Genomic DNA, 16580 nt, shown 5'->3' with positions numbered 1-16580 from the left:
AGATGGTATATCAGATAGCTGGTGGATGTGAGCCTTTCATTATTAGAGCAGGAAAAAACTCAGGCATTGGAACAAGCTGTCCAGGGAGGTGGTGGAGTCACTGTTCCTGGAGGTGTTCAAGAAAAGAGTAGATGTCGCACTGAGGGACATGGTCTAGAGCAGGCACGGGCATGGGTTAATGGTGGCGCTATATGATCTGATTGGTCTTTCCAACCTTAATGAATCTACGATTCTGTGAGTCATGACGGAAAAATAAATGGCTGTCATATATTTTGACTTCAGCAAGATTTTTGACATCATTTCATACAACAATTTCAAAGGCTAATACAAGAAACAAGGCTTAAATTAAAGCATTATAAAGTGAGTGAATATTGTTTGAAAAACCATAACCAGAGAGCTGCTGTTAATGAGTCTCTAAACACCTGAAAATTCATTCTGAATGGAGGAACATTACAAAATGGAAAATCTTTTCATTAAGAACTCAAATGATAGAACAGAAACCACACTAAATCTGCATATGTGCAACAGGAAAGCATTACTAAAACTTTAAATAATTTTCAGAAATGGGAGCATTGCTTAGAAAAGGAGTTTCAAACGCTGTGTGGAAAAGCAGGAGGGACTACATTCAGGCAGAAAAAATCAGCTGTTCCTGATGGGAAACACCACATGGCAACCTGGGAGATACAGCAGATCACAAGCTGAGCAAGAGTCACAGTTGTGCTTCTGCAAAAAAAAGCAATCACCATACTGCAACGTGTATGGGAGAACAGCTTGCAAAGAGCAGGAATTAATCTTTCAACTCTGCTTGGCAGTGATAAAGTTTGAGTTGGAATGCTGTATCCATTTGGGGCACCAGATTTCAAAGCATGAGCTATCTGAAAAAGCCCTAAGAACGAGCTCTATATCTTTCTGAAAAGAGATCAGAAATCTAGAAAATATGACCTGTGAAGAAAGATTCAGAGAACTGGAACTGATAAGGTTAAAGAAGAGAAAATTTAGAGTGGGGACAATAACAGATTTTGCAAGGCTGTCACCAACAGACAAGGAAGGTTGTTCTGTGTACCTGCAGCAGGTTGGATAAGAATTCATTAGCTTGCATTGGAGGAAAAAAAAATTAGTCAAAAACCTGAACAATTTTTCTGTGAAGTTAATTCAGGACTGGGAAGGTTGTCTGTTTCCATCATGGGAAGTATTAAGAAGATTAGACAAACATTTCTTAGGAATGATGCAAAATTCTCACTCTGAAGCACTTTTATAGCCTTTGAGTTATACATGCATATTTTTTAATTTAGAAAGTATTTTTTCCAAACTACAGCAGCAAGGTCGAAAAGCTGACCTGGAGGTACTAATGCACTGACTTTTTCAGCCTTGTTGGCACTTTATTTTCAGTAGAGCTGTGCAAATATCTGAAGTTTTTTGTTGTTGTTTTATTGTTTTGGTTTTTTTTTTCCCTCTATAAGGAGCCAAAGCAACTAAAATACATCAGTCATGAGATAAACAAAATAGTTTATTTGAACTCTGCCCTATAAGCTTTTCATTTCAACTGAGAATTAAAAGGGTTTTAGTATAATGGATTTTTGAAATTACAGGCTCTTTGGTATTAAAATATAAAGAGCTGTATTTGTAGAAATATGAACACGTAAACCTTTCTGCTATCATCCTTTCTGGTCTCCATTTTTCAACATGAATCATTTCAATTAAAACAAAACAAACCATGAAATGTTTTGCAAATAAAAAGTTGGGTCAGAAATGTCTCCTGGATGTAGCCATACTTGTGTACTGAGCCCAAACACTTTTGCACTCCCTCCTCGCTCAGCACACTGACAGAACGCATCCTGCTGTCATGGACAGATTAGGTAGTATTCCAAACTGCACTTCAATTAAAAGTTTGGTTTGAATACAACAGGCCAGCTGAAAGAGAGACAGTGTCCAAAGAAAACTGTTGGCAGAAAAGGGCATGAAAAGGGTAAGTGATCCCTAGCTACGTGATCGATTTACTGGAGGAAGACCAAAACCCAGATTATGCTGGCTTTGTCTGAAACCACAACAGTTTGCCACCTGGCTTCAGTACTTCAAGGGCACCCTTGAAGAACACATTCTTCTGCTGTCCTTCTGAGGTGAGGCACAGTAAATTATTGCTTGCATTTTCCAGACAGAATTGGACTTACACATGCAAAGAAAGCCCCATTTAGCCAGTGGACTTGTGTGTAGAATTGTTCTCTGTACAGGGTTGCCACAGATTTGTGAATTTGAAAGAAATTTTTTATACATGCAAAGAACTTTTTTTCTTACATTATGATGTTGTTAATATGATGTTAATGTGAGTTTTTGGCCAGTATACTTTGCTGATTTAGCTCCTGATCTTTACCAGGCTGCAAACGAAAGTGCTCCTTCTCTTTGCACTATGATGGTTGTGCATCCTTTCTTTCAAAGTAATCTATCTCTTTGTGGTCTGGTGTGGTGGCCAAAATAGCCCAAACAACAAAGAGGGATTAGAGGGCAGCCACTGTGCCTGTTACACCACCACCACATGCTGGAGGTGGTACTGAGCCCTATAGTGGACACATCTTCAGGCTTCAGCACTGTGAGGCTGCCAGCAAATCCTCACGAGCAAATGAGGTGCTGCACGTCCAAGCACAATGCTATGCAGCATTCACACAAATGCGTTGATAGAGCACATGCTGAAAAGAAAGCAGATGGGCACAAGGTGGGTGACAACGAAGAATACCATACTTGGCATTTCTCCAGAGAGTCTTTTCTCAGAGCCGTGTCTTTCCCCCAGGCTAAGAATATTTTGACTGAACTGAAGGAATTCTTTTCCTGTCTGCACACCCTCTTCAAAGGAGAGTCAGATCCTACAGATCCTGTCCCACAGTCAGGTTAAACAGATGTGTTTCTCTTTGCTACCCCAAGAGACTGCTTTCCCCCAATCTGACTGCACATTCATATCTCTCCTCTGTTCTTGCACCAACACTATCATGAATACCAGCAAGAGTACCAGAAAGCAATAAGAACCCTTCAGCAGAGCAGCCTCAGTACAAAATGCTTGGGAGACCATCCTACACAGCCTCTTTTTACAATTTTCTCATGACTAAGGCAGGTAAAAAAATATCTTGTTTCTCAGATAATTTAATTACTGAGAAACTTATGTTTACTTAGAACTTCATTTGAAATGCAATCTATATTATTTCTAATTCTAATCGAAGTAAAAAACCCAGTGCTGATTTCAGCTGGGATGGTGTTAATTTTATTCCAAGTAGCTGGTATGGTGCTGTGTTTGGCATTTATTATGAGAGTAATGTTGATAGCACACTGATGTCTTAGTTGCTACTGAGCAGTGCTCATGGAGCCAAGGACATACCAGCTTCTTGTCCTGCCCTACTAGTGAGGACCTGGCAGAGCACAAGGAGCTGGGAGGGGACAGAACTGGGACAGCTGGCTCCAACAGGTCAAAGGGATATCCCATACCATATCGCATCATGCTGAATGATAAAACTGAGTGAGTTGGATGGGGTGGGGAGCCGCTGCTCAGGGACTGGCTGGGCATGGGTCAGCAGGTGGTGAGCAACTGTGTTTGGCATCATTTGTTTTGTATATTCTTGTATCATTGTTATTATTTTCCCTTCCTTTCCTGTCCTATTAAAATTATCTTAACACCCAGTTCCCTCATGTACCCACTGCGGGGTAGAGAGCATGGCGCTGAGCTGCCTGCCGGGTTAACACAGCAGTCACACTGCTTGAAATTGCTGTCAGACTGAAATCTATGCTACCATAGTTGGGATAGTATTTTGCCTTTTTGAAAAGCAATTATACTCGAAAACAGCATTATGCAGCATACATATGCAGGGAATATTTTATACACTGTAATACAAGTGTTACCTGAGCCTTCATTAATTATTTCCTTAAATAACAACAGAAATTTAAAGTTTGAGGTGTCCACTTTCATTTAAAGACGTCAACACTGAATATGGTGGGATTAGAAATTTTTCTGATTTCTTTTTCCTTCCAAGCAGTGTTATATATGTACAATTTTGTTCATGTTTTAATGTTGTATTCAGTTCCACTACTGACAGTTCCCCAAGTCTAAGTATGTGGCTCCTAAGCAATTTAAAAATCACAGTAAAATTAACTGAAGCAATACGATTCTTCCTCTTATTTCTAAGTGGAAGAACCTTCATTTGCTAATTGCATTTTATAATATTCTCTCCTACCAAGTTAAGGTAGGCATTTATTAACTTTATATCAGAACACAGCAGAAAGATGTTTTCAGGAGACACTAACAAATGCCAAAAAATGGGGAAGGCATTCTTATGCGTTTTGTCACAGCAAAAGAACTAGGCACATGCTTTTCACAGTAGCAGCTGTGTAGCATACTTTCGTGACATTTGAATTCCAAGAAAGTAGCTTCTTTCAATGCAAGTTAGCAGACAAATGAAAAAATAAAGAAATACTCCTATACAACCACCAAGTTCTCAGAAGACTTGTCAGTGGCATTCCTTCAAGCAGTTTTCTTCTTGAAAACAAAACTGGCTTAGCTCACTGGCATCTCAAATAGCACACCACACTAAAAACTTCTGCATTTGCAAGCAGTTATTTCTGTAGTTAAGAATCTTAGAAAGTTTCTATATGTCAAGTTTTGGAAACTGAGTAACATTACATATGGAAAGTGAATAATATGTTCAGCCATTTGAATTTAGGAAATCTCTTCAGCAAAAGAGTTCATATTGGTGTTGAATGATTCAGAAACTCAGCTAATCCTATGGGATAGGCTCAGAGAATGCCATGCTTCTTCGGTCAAAATCTTGTAACATGAATCAGAAATTCATATCAAAAACAACTTTAGCAAAATTTGAATAGATAAATATTAAAGGTGGATGGACTAAAGTTCACCATCTTACACTAGAATGTTCTCACATAACTGGAAACATTAATAAGCATTTTCCTGGGAGGATGGAACTTTCAAATATAATGTTTTTAAAAAGTTTAGCTCTCCAAATACTGTAATGCAAATTATCCTCACAGTCTCCATAAGGATAGAGGCTTTTCATCCTGCCCTGGACTCACCTCCTAATTGAACTGAAATGTTGTTCATCAGTAACACATACAGGGCACAGTGTCTCTTAGTTACATGGCTTACAGAATTCTGCTCAGCATATGTTGATACAGTTGTGTTCAAGTTTAATGAATTGGAAGATCATTCAGATCTGAAACACAGATGATGTAGGACCAAACTAGGAAACACACATGATACATTGCAAATGGCATTGTATGAGTAGCACAGGTGTGTAATGGAGAAGGATCATCCTCAAAGGCAACTTACTATGACACGAGTAGAACATGGTTAGGGACTAAACCCAGGACAGTGCATGACACAGACTGGACTGAGAACAAACATGGGAGAACAGGCCTTCTACCTGCATGTCTCTCAGAGGGACCACGAAGCTTGCAAAGGCTTGTCAGATAGCCCCTGGTTTGCTATGGAAAGGGGAAAAATCCATGGCAGGGATGGATCCCAAGGAACTCCAGAGATGCTTCAGAACATCTTACCAGCCATGCATTGTGAAGCTATCTGCAAGGTATATTTACTGCAGCATTTTCACAATGCACTTCTGTGTTTGGGACATCTATTTCTCCTCAGAGGAGTCTCTGACAGTTCCATCTTTAAGTTCTTGGCTTTAGCCTTGCTTCCATCTATTACCACAGGAATCTGAAGACGGCAAATTGGAACTGTTTTTGTATTCATTTTAGAGAGAATACTCTTATCATGTAAATACATGCAAGCGAGCAGAGCATAAGTTATGTCTGCTGAAAATGTTTCAGGAGTAAACCCAATATATTAAATATAGATTTAGCTAACATGAATAACTGGCTCATAAGAGAAGACATCTTAATCCATGTTCACTTTGCCATCTGAGCAATTATAAAAAGGAAACATAAGTTAAAACTGCACTTCTGAAACAGTGATAAATTACATGAAACTTGGAATAAAAGTGTATCTATGCTCCTCGTGCAAAACTAGTTATTTTTTAAATTAACATATCCTCATTTTATTAAAAAAAAATCAACAGAATAAGCTTTTTTATTAATCTTATAAAACCCAGACTTTTGACATTCTTTGTTACTTGATATATTACTGAGAGATCGCTCAGCTCAGCTATTTAGTTTCAGGCTTTACGTATACGTATATAGGCTAACATAACTACAAGGTGTTTACTTCAACAAAATAAAAGCCAAAAAGTCACATATGCTCTACTGCTAGTTCTCTTAAAAAAGTATTTTTTTTTTCTATTTCTTTAAAACACACTATAGCCATATGAAACATACATCAAATAAGTGTCCAAAACCCTTGGACCAGAACTATGCAGAAGATAAAGTTTGTCTGACAAAAAATAACTAATTATCGAACTAAATAATTAGTATAATTTCATACAAATTCTATTTTCAGTGTTCTCTCTTAAGTTTCATCACTCAAAATTAGAAACTACAGAGTTTGCAAACGCATCAAGTCAATGTATCAAAAAGGAGGTAGTCGAGGAATTCTGGAAGATCTGAACTAGGAAGGCCACTGTATTTCAGATCTCTTTGGATTTATTTAGTGATGCTAAAAAATGCAAGCATAACTACTGTATGAAAAGGATTATTTCACGATTTAATGATATATAATAAATAGAGAAAACCTTCAGAAAAATACGAAATAATTGTATATAATTATTTATCAATTATTAATTATACGTAAACCAAAAAGCATCAGTTATTGTAGCAAAAGAAAGTGCTAATACATTCATTTAATTAAATATACTTCAAATACATAACCTCTGCAAAAAATGCAGGATGATATTACTTATACCCATATTTAGCTACACAGCTAAATGAAGACTTCAAAAATATTCTAACATTGCTAGACATAATATATCAAATATCAAAGCCGTTTAAATCATGTAAGATGACAAACGAGATTTTTAGAGGACATGAGTTTCTGTTACTGTGTTATTAATTTCACTGCTACTGTGATGGCTACAACACCTCACGGATGGGTCCAGTGCCCTTTGCTGATCCAGCAGTTCAGACCTGACAGCTGTAGATCTTTGAGATGCTCTACCTGAAGCCCAGGGTCAGAAAAAGACAAATGGGTGGCAGCTGTTTTTGAGAAGTCTGGTCAGGGTTATAGCAAACAGGGATGGTAGAAAGTGTGCATTAACCATCTGTTTACTGTTGCAGATTCTTATCTCAGGTTGTTCACCAAATAAATGACCTGTTCAGCAGGAAGCAAATTCAGGTTATGTGCAGCCACCGGGTAGTTCAGAAAACACCAGTCACAGGAGACCTGGAAGCTCAGTTAAACAAAACCAAGTGAATCTGCCACAACGTACTCACTGACTGGCAAATAAACTTCTCTTTGTTCGTAGAAGCTTAAGGTGACCCTACCTTCAAAACTTTACCTCCTCAGCATACGTCTGCATCTCAAAGGGTTAAGTGATTTGTTGTGAAATATTTTGATTAAGACAAAGTAACTACCTTATGTGCTATTAGCCCCTAGCAGCAGCTACAGTGTAAGTATAGCGGGAGATGAAATCACAGTGACTAATAGCTTTTCTTTGCGGATGTGTCAGGAGTGTTCCCAGCCCTGTATATCTTCCTGCAATCAGATGTGGCATTAAATAGCATTCTGTCCTGAAATGAATCCTGGCCAGCTTGCTCGCTGAGCAGCTCCACCCGCTGAGGTTCCCACTTACAATCACAGAGCATCCTGAGTTGGAACAGACCTATGAGGATCATTGAGTCCAACTCCTAAACTTAACAGAACAGTCGTCATCCTGGCTAGACCACAGGTCCCTGAGTCTCCCAGCGTTAACCTGGTAAGCCCATAACCTTTCATCACCCTGTGAACGACCTTTTGCCTGATTTATCCCAATAGGAACAGGACACTGGGCAATTTAAGAACACTTAAATCTATCTGAAAGAAGGCCACAAACAGTGGAAACATATCACGCTGAATAAATGCAGAAAGAAGAAGGAGCAGCTGCCCTTGCTGCTCGAAAGAAGCGAGACCGACAGTGCATGAGAGGGCAGCTTCATCAGGAGAAGGAACTGGGATGAGCACTTCATTCTCTCATATAAGAGTCCCGTGCTCATGTTAAACTAGGCAAAAAGGGAATAAAATGGGAGAAGAAACCTGATAGAAAGAATTTATCCCATATCTAAGTGACACTGAATGCTTTGTCTATACAACATGGAGTGTATGGGAACAGAGGGAGAAAAACAACCTGGAATAAAATACTGCCTCTGTGTCTATCTACGCCAATTACTGAAGCCCTGCTCAGGGATTCATGGCCCACAAAGCAATTCCATTAGTTCTGAATCTAGAGGCAATATAACCATACCTGTGAAGCATCAAGTTCACACAAAAAGACCCCTCTCTGCCCTCACAAAATGAGAATATTTTGTCAGACATTCAACGGTCATGGTGCATGCCTCAGTTTTACTACCGAAAATAATGGTCTTCAAACAAAAGGCAGGAAAAGAGTTCATTTACATCTCAGTGTGTAATCTGGAATTGACAGGCTCTTCTACACTGAAAAGAAACACTAGGAAGGAAATTATTTTGGCTAAGGTAATGGGAAACTTCAGTCCCTGAAGGGTAACTTCTAACAATGAATGGGTGACTGGTAAGTGCTACCTTTCGTAGGGAAAAAAAATAAAAAATAAAAATTACTATTCTGTCTCACTCTCACTCAGTCCTGACTGACAACCTTTTCAGAAAGGCTCTGCTCCTCAGTTCTGATCAGCAAAGACCTTCCCATCTGTTTCACACATGAAAGAGGCGTTGTTCCAGCGATGAACTGGTGGGGTTGAAGTACCTGAATACCTGAGAAGAGCCCTCATATGAGCCCTCATTTAGCAAAAGGCATATGCTCACATGAGTGAGCGTCGAGGTAGTTTGGGTGTTTCAGGCAGTTGCTCCCACTCTCTCTATTTTTCCAGATCTGAGAAAGCAAGAAACGCTTCCGTTTTGACCAAGCTTTACTTAGCTGCTTTTTGAACATTATTGAAAGAAATTGATGAATGAAGACAATGATTGCCTTCTTTATCTGTGAATGACGGGCACATGTTTGGTTACTGTGGTAGTACTATCCACTTATGCTTGCTCTTTACATGCACTTTTCCTCAGGCACCAGTTTTTGGCCACCACCAGAGACAGAGCAGACGTTTGGTCTATGCAGCGCAGCTGCTCTTTTGTTCATCTTTAAAAACAGAACTAAAAAACAAATTCTGCATAAATTTCTCTTTGATTTGTTGTCTGTGAGAGCAAATGCATAGCATTCATCACATTTTTAGCTATGTAAGTATTTTTTTTCTGAAGAGAGGAATTTAACACATTCTCCAATACTCTGTAGATACAGTGCTGACTCCACCATGAAAACTGCAATGTCGGAGCCACCATTGAGGGAGCAGTAACAACTTTCCTCACCCTACCATCAAAATAACACTGCTTTTGTACTGCTGCAGATTTGAATATAGCTGGGAAATGAAAAATAGTATTATTTAGATCAGCATAAAACTCAGCTGTCAGTGTGCAGCCAGCTGCACATAGAAATGAGAAACATGAGCAAAAATGAGCATTTACTTGAATGAGATCTTCAGCTTCCACACAAGTGTGCAGCTTGAAGCAGTGCTGAGATACACTTCTCCTAGGGCAGCCTTGCCCAGAGCCTTTCTAGCAAAAGGCAGCACTTCTAAAATCAGACACGTTATCATGAAGTTTCCATGCTCCCTAGTTTTAAGGAAAAGAATGTATAACTCTTTACCAGCAGAATTTAATCAATAATTCATTAAACTGGCTGTAACACAAATAATCCACTGCTGCTTTTGGGTGACTGCACACACGATAAGGAAGACGCCAGTGTTACTTTAAACCAGTGCAAGTGTGTGATGTTTGCATCTGTTTATATAGGAAAGCAAACAGGTAACTCAAGTAGCAGACAGAATTTATTCCTTTTAAACTAAGAATGCTTTAAAAATAATAATCCTTTAAAATAAATATCCCTTCTCAAACAAAGTGGCAGAAGTGTTTTTTTAAAGCGGTAAGCAAGGTTCCACCATCAGTTGCTATTATTTGGTCTTTTAGCTGTCTATTTGTTTCACATTTTTATCCTAGTCCATGGGTTGATGCGCCTGTGAATTCTAATCGATTACACATTTTGACTTTGGATATTAAGCATTGATTTACCAAAAACTACTACAACATTCAACTTACGTATTTTACATGCTTGCCACATCTACTTTTTCTTTGATTTTTACTATTTTTTTCTCAATAATCTGCATAATACTTTCTAGTGCATCCGCTGCACAGCTTATTCTTACACTGCAGCCAGGATTTTCCACTCACACAGCCATATTCCATTGCCTAATGCTAGGTTGCCATCTGTTGACCAACTTAGCAGTTGTATTGTAAAGATATAACACAAGGCACTCAAGAACATAAACAAATTGCAAAAGATCTTTCAAGTTTAAATCTCATTTTTGTACTTACTTCTTTCTCTCTAACTCAGAAAGTTATTTTAAAAGGTTACCGTTTCTCCTTAACATTCATTAATTCACGGAAAAAAAAAAGTATCAGGCTTTTCTATATGCAGAGGCAGTACCAGAGAAGATCTTCAAAAGCTGCTTAAGGAGGCTGTCTGAAGGCTAAAATCAATAGGAAATACTTTGGGATCCAAACTGTATAAGAAGAACACTGCATGGATGGAATTATCAGTATGACGCACTACGATGTTATGTTTTTCACTTTCAAAAGGTGTCCAAGGGAATCAAGAAAATTTTGCCATGGAAATGAAAATTGAAAGGGGTCAAAGTGTTTCCTATATATTTCATTCTTCCTTTTTTTTTTTTTTTTTTTCTTTTTTGATTGCTTTCTACAAAGAAGTAGAGATGAAAAAACAACATCTTTGTATAGGATAGTATATTAGCTGGGTTTACAGGGGTGCAAGGGTCACTTTTATCAGGATGCGCAGTATCAGCTCAGGGAAGAAACTCTTCATACCTGATTCACTTAGCATCTAAAAGGCTTCAGTTATTTCGAAGTGACTGCATATATAAAATGGAGCGTATAGAACATTTCTTTTGCCTCACATGGGATTTATAGGAATATCTTCAAAAATACCAGGAAGGCCTTCAAGATTTCTGATCATGAGCATCACGCATAAAAGACAATTGTTTTCTATGAAGTCATTAGAAAAACAAAACCTTCCAAAGCAATGATACATGAAAATGACTTTCCAAAAAACGTGAAAACTTGGGTATATTTCTTAATAGAAATACAATATTAAATAAATAATAATGTACAAAATAAACAATAACATATATTTTAATAGAAACATAATCAAAATAGAAATCAGCTCTATTAATAGTACTTTATATAGCAATATATAAACTTTCTATAGCAATATATAAACACAACGCAGTTTAAACACCGCATTATGGTGCTGAGCTGAAGAGCTTACATGGATATAAGGATTTCATGCAGTCTCTGTTTAGTGACTCACCTTGGAATCATCCAGTTCCAGTTTTTTCAGAGACTTTCTGACATAATCTAAGAATGAGGAGGATTTGGAGAAAATTTTTCCAACATGTCGATCACTGCAAATATAATATTGAGATGCATGCGTTCCAGTAACAGAAACTTACACATTTTAAAAATCATTTTTATCTGAATTTCCTGTTGAGGGCAAATAAATCTCTTGGACAGCCCCTTGAGTCAAGTCAGTAACAATTTTCCTTTTCTCCTTTTCATTTAAAACAACAAGCTAATACTTGGAGAAGTTTCTAGGCACAACTATACAGTTGTACTACAGCTGTAGTATAGTTACTATTTTACCAAAAAATTGGAGAGGTGAAGGTTTCTTTTTAATTTCTCCCATGATGGTTTTATTTCTTCATACGAGTGACAAAATTCTTATTTCTGCTGAATGATATTTCCTTCTGTATTCCTATAACACTGTCATTATTTACTACAATGCTGCTGTAATTTATTATGAACCACCAGACTGAGCAAATGGCAGGTCATAGCAAAATTTCACTGTCACACGTAACCTTGTGCTCTTATCCTCAAAACTGTTGCTTAGTTAAGTGATACCAGAACTTTCCCCATTTACGACAGTGGCTTACTCTTGAAGCCAGCTAAAATTGCAGACAGTTTAAGAAAATATGTTAAAATAATGCACAAAAACATGAAGACCATATAGAAACGCTGACAGGTCACACTCGTTTATTTTTTCTTCTTTGTTTAAAATATTTTGGAGAAATGACATAAAACTTTTGTTAATCTGAACTCACTTTCTTGACTACTCCCCCACATAACACTGCTCTTGTCCAGTTTTGCAGCATAGGAGTTAGGTTTTCAGCTACAACAGCTGCTCCTGAACATGCATTTCAGTTTTTTAAGAATAAAGTAAGTGAAGTAGAAATAATAACAAATAGATTTTTTTTTTTATGTTTTAATTTGTAAATACTTTAAACTTTTCTCCCTCCTTATTCTTAGTAAAAACTCTTTCTCCTTATTTAAGGATCAGAATTAACATCTACTGAGGTCAATAGGTCAATGTAATGACTTTACCCAGTGGCAGTTCTAATGTTTTTTGGGTGGCAGGAATCCCCATTCATTGAGAACCAATGGTCAGATTTATCTTTAAAAAATAAAGAATTTCTGTAGTCATATTTAATATTGAGGTGCATTTAAACATTTGGGGTGATGCAGTCTGAAAATCAGTTAACGATTACGCTGCTATGACAGGCCTTTGCCCTCCTAATTAGATGCTAGTGGGGGAAAGATATCACACTGGGTCTGGCTGAGATAGGTTAACTTTCTCCAGAGCAGCCCATATGGTGCTGTGTTTTGCATTTGTGACTAAAACAGTGCTGATAACACATGGATATTTCAGCTGATGTCACACAGCTCTGCCTTGCAGCAAGTAGGATTGGGTTGGGCAAAAGGCCAGGGGGGAACCCAGCCAGGACAGCTGACTCAAAGCCACCAAAGGGATATGCCACACTGTGTACCACAATACACAGCAATAAAACTGGAACGTGGTATTTTCAAGGTAGTGGATGTTTGAAGAGTGCCTGGGCAGCAGGCTGCTGGTGAGAGGGTGAGCCTTTGATTCACTTGTTTTTGTGTTTAGGGTTGCTTTGCATTTTTTCCACCTTTCCCTATCATTCACTTATCAAACTGTCCTTATCTTGGTGAGGTTTTCTCACTTGCTGAGGGGGTGGTGAATGAGCAGCTGGTTAGTGCTTAGTTGCTGGCAAGAGTCAGCATAGATATTCAATATATTTAATAGATTCATGTTGTATAGAAGTAGTTTAAAAAACGAGAACAGATTAATAATAGTTCATAGTCTTAACAGCTTATTCTCTCAATTGCTTTAATGTGTTAAGTGTTATTCTGGAACTGGACATCTCAAAAAATGCACAACAATCACACAAGGTTTCAGAACAATAAAGAAAATATCAGCTGTTCCACTGAAACTGGTGACAACTCGCATTAGTCAGCTTGAAAGCAGGTAGGCTTGCCCTACTTTTATTTCAGAAGGATAATCCTAAATTACTTCCTCCAAATTATGCTTCCTTTTACAAATGAAGTATACAATCATCTCACATTTCTATTTTTTTTTTCACACTTTATCAACAATGGTTTTATGTGTTAACTTTTAGGTAATTTTAAAATAAACAACTATTTCTTCTTCCAGGAGTTTGACCTTCTGAAGGTCTAGCTGACTGGCCCCTCACTTTGCAAAATACTTGGGGGTATCTGCATTACCATTTATTTTAGATCAGAAGTATATTTCCCAAGTGACTTTCGGGGTTTCACCTATATATTTTATGGGTTTCACCTCCCATAACATGGTTTGCACTGTGAAACAGGATCAGAGCTCCAAAATTAAAGTGGAAGGTGTGCTTCTGGATGTGTACCACATCCTAATGAGCATACGTCCCACATAATGAGATAAAAGTTAATCCAGACTGCAACTCCAGAAAAGTGTTTAGTGAAGATGTCAAGAAGATGTCAAGCATTAACTTGCTAAATCCCTTTGTTCATGGGCACAGCACTTGCTGATGCAGGGATAGGTAGTAAGTAGCTCTTCACAGCCATGTTAGCCATTGGTCATTTTTCTCAGGACAAATGGAAATGTCTTTTTGTCTTCTGCAGTATTAAAGCTGCCAAGACTTCTGAATTACAGGGCAGCTTAAGGCTGTGTTAATTTTAAACGTTTGCTATTGCTTTGCTGTTGAAGATAGATTTTAATAATGAATTCGGTACCAAGGATGACCTATTTCAGCTATGGGTAAAGGAAGGGTAATGCGTGTGATGTGGACATAGGAACAAATGTGATGTGCAGAAGGAAAAAATGTATCTTTCATTTTAATACCAATATGAATGTTCAGTCTGAAACTGATTCTTCATACCTGCTTCTTAAGAAATACAGAACAGGGATGATAGAAAATCAGATCTTGTTTTGTATTCTCTGAATTCAGAGCTTCCTACCTTTTGGTGACACCATAAGTTTCTTCTATAATAACCTGAAGAACAGCTCGATAAAATAACGATTCTGTAGGCAGCTGGAAAAAAAAAATCATCAGAAAGGATTTAAAATTGGCATTGAAATTAATATCATAGTAAAAAAAAAGACAAAAAAAACCACACACACACACAAACAACAACACCACCAACAAAACAATATTGGCTTCCTTAACTACTTATTGGTTTACATTCCTTACAATCAGTCAAAACAACTGGGCATTTTACTAATGTTCCTGAATCCAGTTAAATTTACATTACCAGATTCTAACACAACTTGAATGTAAAAAAAAAAAAGAAACCCAAAGCCTGAAGTAGAAGTTCAAAGATTGGCAGAGAGAAAAAGAACAGAGAAAAAATGTAGTGATCACGACCCAAATTCTACTCTGCAAAATAAATATAATAATTTACCTAAACTGTTCTAAGGACAAATAAATAATTTCCTAGCTGAATCATCATATGCTGTAGTCTCAGCAATGCAGAAAGCACTGTGCTCATAAAAACAGAATACACTGAAAAGTTCACATCTTTGAGTATAAAAGATCTGTTTCCATAAAAATAGTTAATAGTTGCCAGTCTAAAATTCATGGCAAAGCACACCCACAATGAAAGACAACTGGGAACAGTAGGATTGCACACAGAGAAGAGAGTTCTCAGTCTTTTTAAATATTTGCACAGTAGGTGTCTGCCATCCCAAACAGGATAATTTGCACAACAGTAATTCAAAGTATTCACAGATAAAAAAAACCCAGAGATTAAAAAACGAGAATGATGATGTTTCTTACAGATATAAGCTTTTGTCATAACAATTTCTATTTTTACTTTCGTTGATATAACACTGGGATAGCGTGATCCAAACCAGGGATATCAGAAGGGCATTTGGACTTAATTTATATACTTGCTGAAAGATAGTGCAAGAAGTTAGGAAGAGTAGCTTAATGTCTTAAGTTTTAAGCTATGCCTTTTTTTCAGACTCTTAATTATCAGGAGAAAACAGACTCACAAGGTACAATCGCAGCAATAAAAATGATGACACATGCTATCTATCAGGATTTGATGTAGTGCATGCTAGTGTTTTAGATTCCAGAAATTCAGAAGTTCAATAAAAGGCCATGGATTAAGAGCATTTAAAGGGGAAAAACACATTTTATCTTAGAATGGTTAAAATAAACAGTACGACTTACCATTTGGCCGACTGCAACTCGCTCCAAAGCCTTTAAGAGAGAAGGAATTAAACTGCTGATATGTTTATTCTTTATCAGAACATTTTATAAACACATCGTATAAAAGTCAAAGGATATGACTTTTTAAAAGATTAATGGTGTGGCATAACATGAGCTTGCACACTTTAAAGTGTTAATACAGTTACAGAATCATAAACAGCTCACTCCTGTTATTTTGGTTTATTTATAGGAGAAGCAATGATAACCAACTGTACAGAAATAGATGTGAGCAAAATTTTTTTCTTTTTCTTAGTTTTCTCAAAGAATTTCTGAGAATCCTTTTCATATTTTTTTCTGTCTTCGTATTGTTTTATATAATTATTGTATAATTATTTACTATATAATCTTTTAAATGCAACATTAGATATTCATTTTATATCTTCTATTCTTGCAGAAATGCAAACAATTCACATTTATTTCAAAGTAAAAATTAGTTCAATGGTCAATGCCTGTAAGTACTTTCAGACTCTAGTATAAAGAGTGTAAAATAAATAAAAAAATTCAGAAGGACTGAATTTAAAAATGATATGCATAAACTTTCACAACAGATTCCTCAGATCACAAATCCTGATGCTGGTATAAGAGTACTTGATTTTTAAGATCCATACTAAGAATGGCAAATAATCAGAAGAATGGAATGCTTTTCTACAGCAGTAAAGATCATAGTAGAAATGAAGGAAAAAATTCAATCAGTTATCTGACACTAAAATAAATTAGATAAAAAATAAAAAATGTTTTACCACTTAAGGATCATTGTCCCCAAATTCCACCACAGCAGATAG

General features: G+C 37.1%; 1 protein-coding gene across 5 annotated transcripts in view; it reads right to left on the bottom strand.

Moving 5' to 3' along the window:
- METTL25 (methyltransferase like 25) overlaps positions 1–16580 on the bottom strand; it is a 58908-nt gene that overhangs the window by 6518 nt on the left and 35810 nt on the right. For all 5 annotated transcript variants that reach the window (XR_005862546.2, XM_416122.8, XM_015283397.4 and 2 more), the window contains exons 7-9: positions 15760–15789; positions 14543–14616; positions 11544–11637 (exon numbers count right to left, since the gene is read on the bottom strand). Coding sequence is in view for 4 of the 5 variants with exons in the window: in XM_416122.8 (XP_416122.6) it covers positions 11544–11637; positions 14543–14616; positions 15760–15789 (198 nt within the window). In the remaining variant the exon portion in view is untranslated. The remainder of the gene's footprint in view (positions 1–11543; positions 11638–14542; positions 14617–15759; positions 15790–16580) is intronic.

Source organism: Gallus gallus, chromosome 1, assembly GCF_016699485.2.
Source record: "Gallus gallus isolate bGalGal1 chromosome 1, bGalGal1.mat.broiler.GRCg7b, whole genome shotgun sequence".
In the NCBI taxonomy this organism is placed as follows: Eukaryota; Metazoa; Chordata; class Aves; order Galliformes; family Phasianidae; genus Gallus; species Gallus gallus.
The sequence above is the reverse complement of the archived record's forward strand: the minus strand, read 5'-3'. Positions and strand labels throughout refer to the sequence as shown.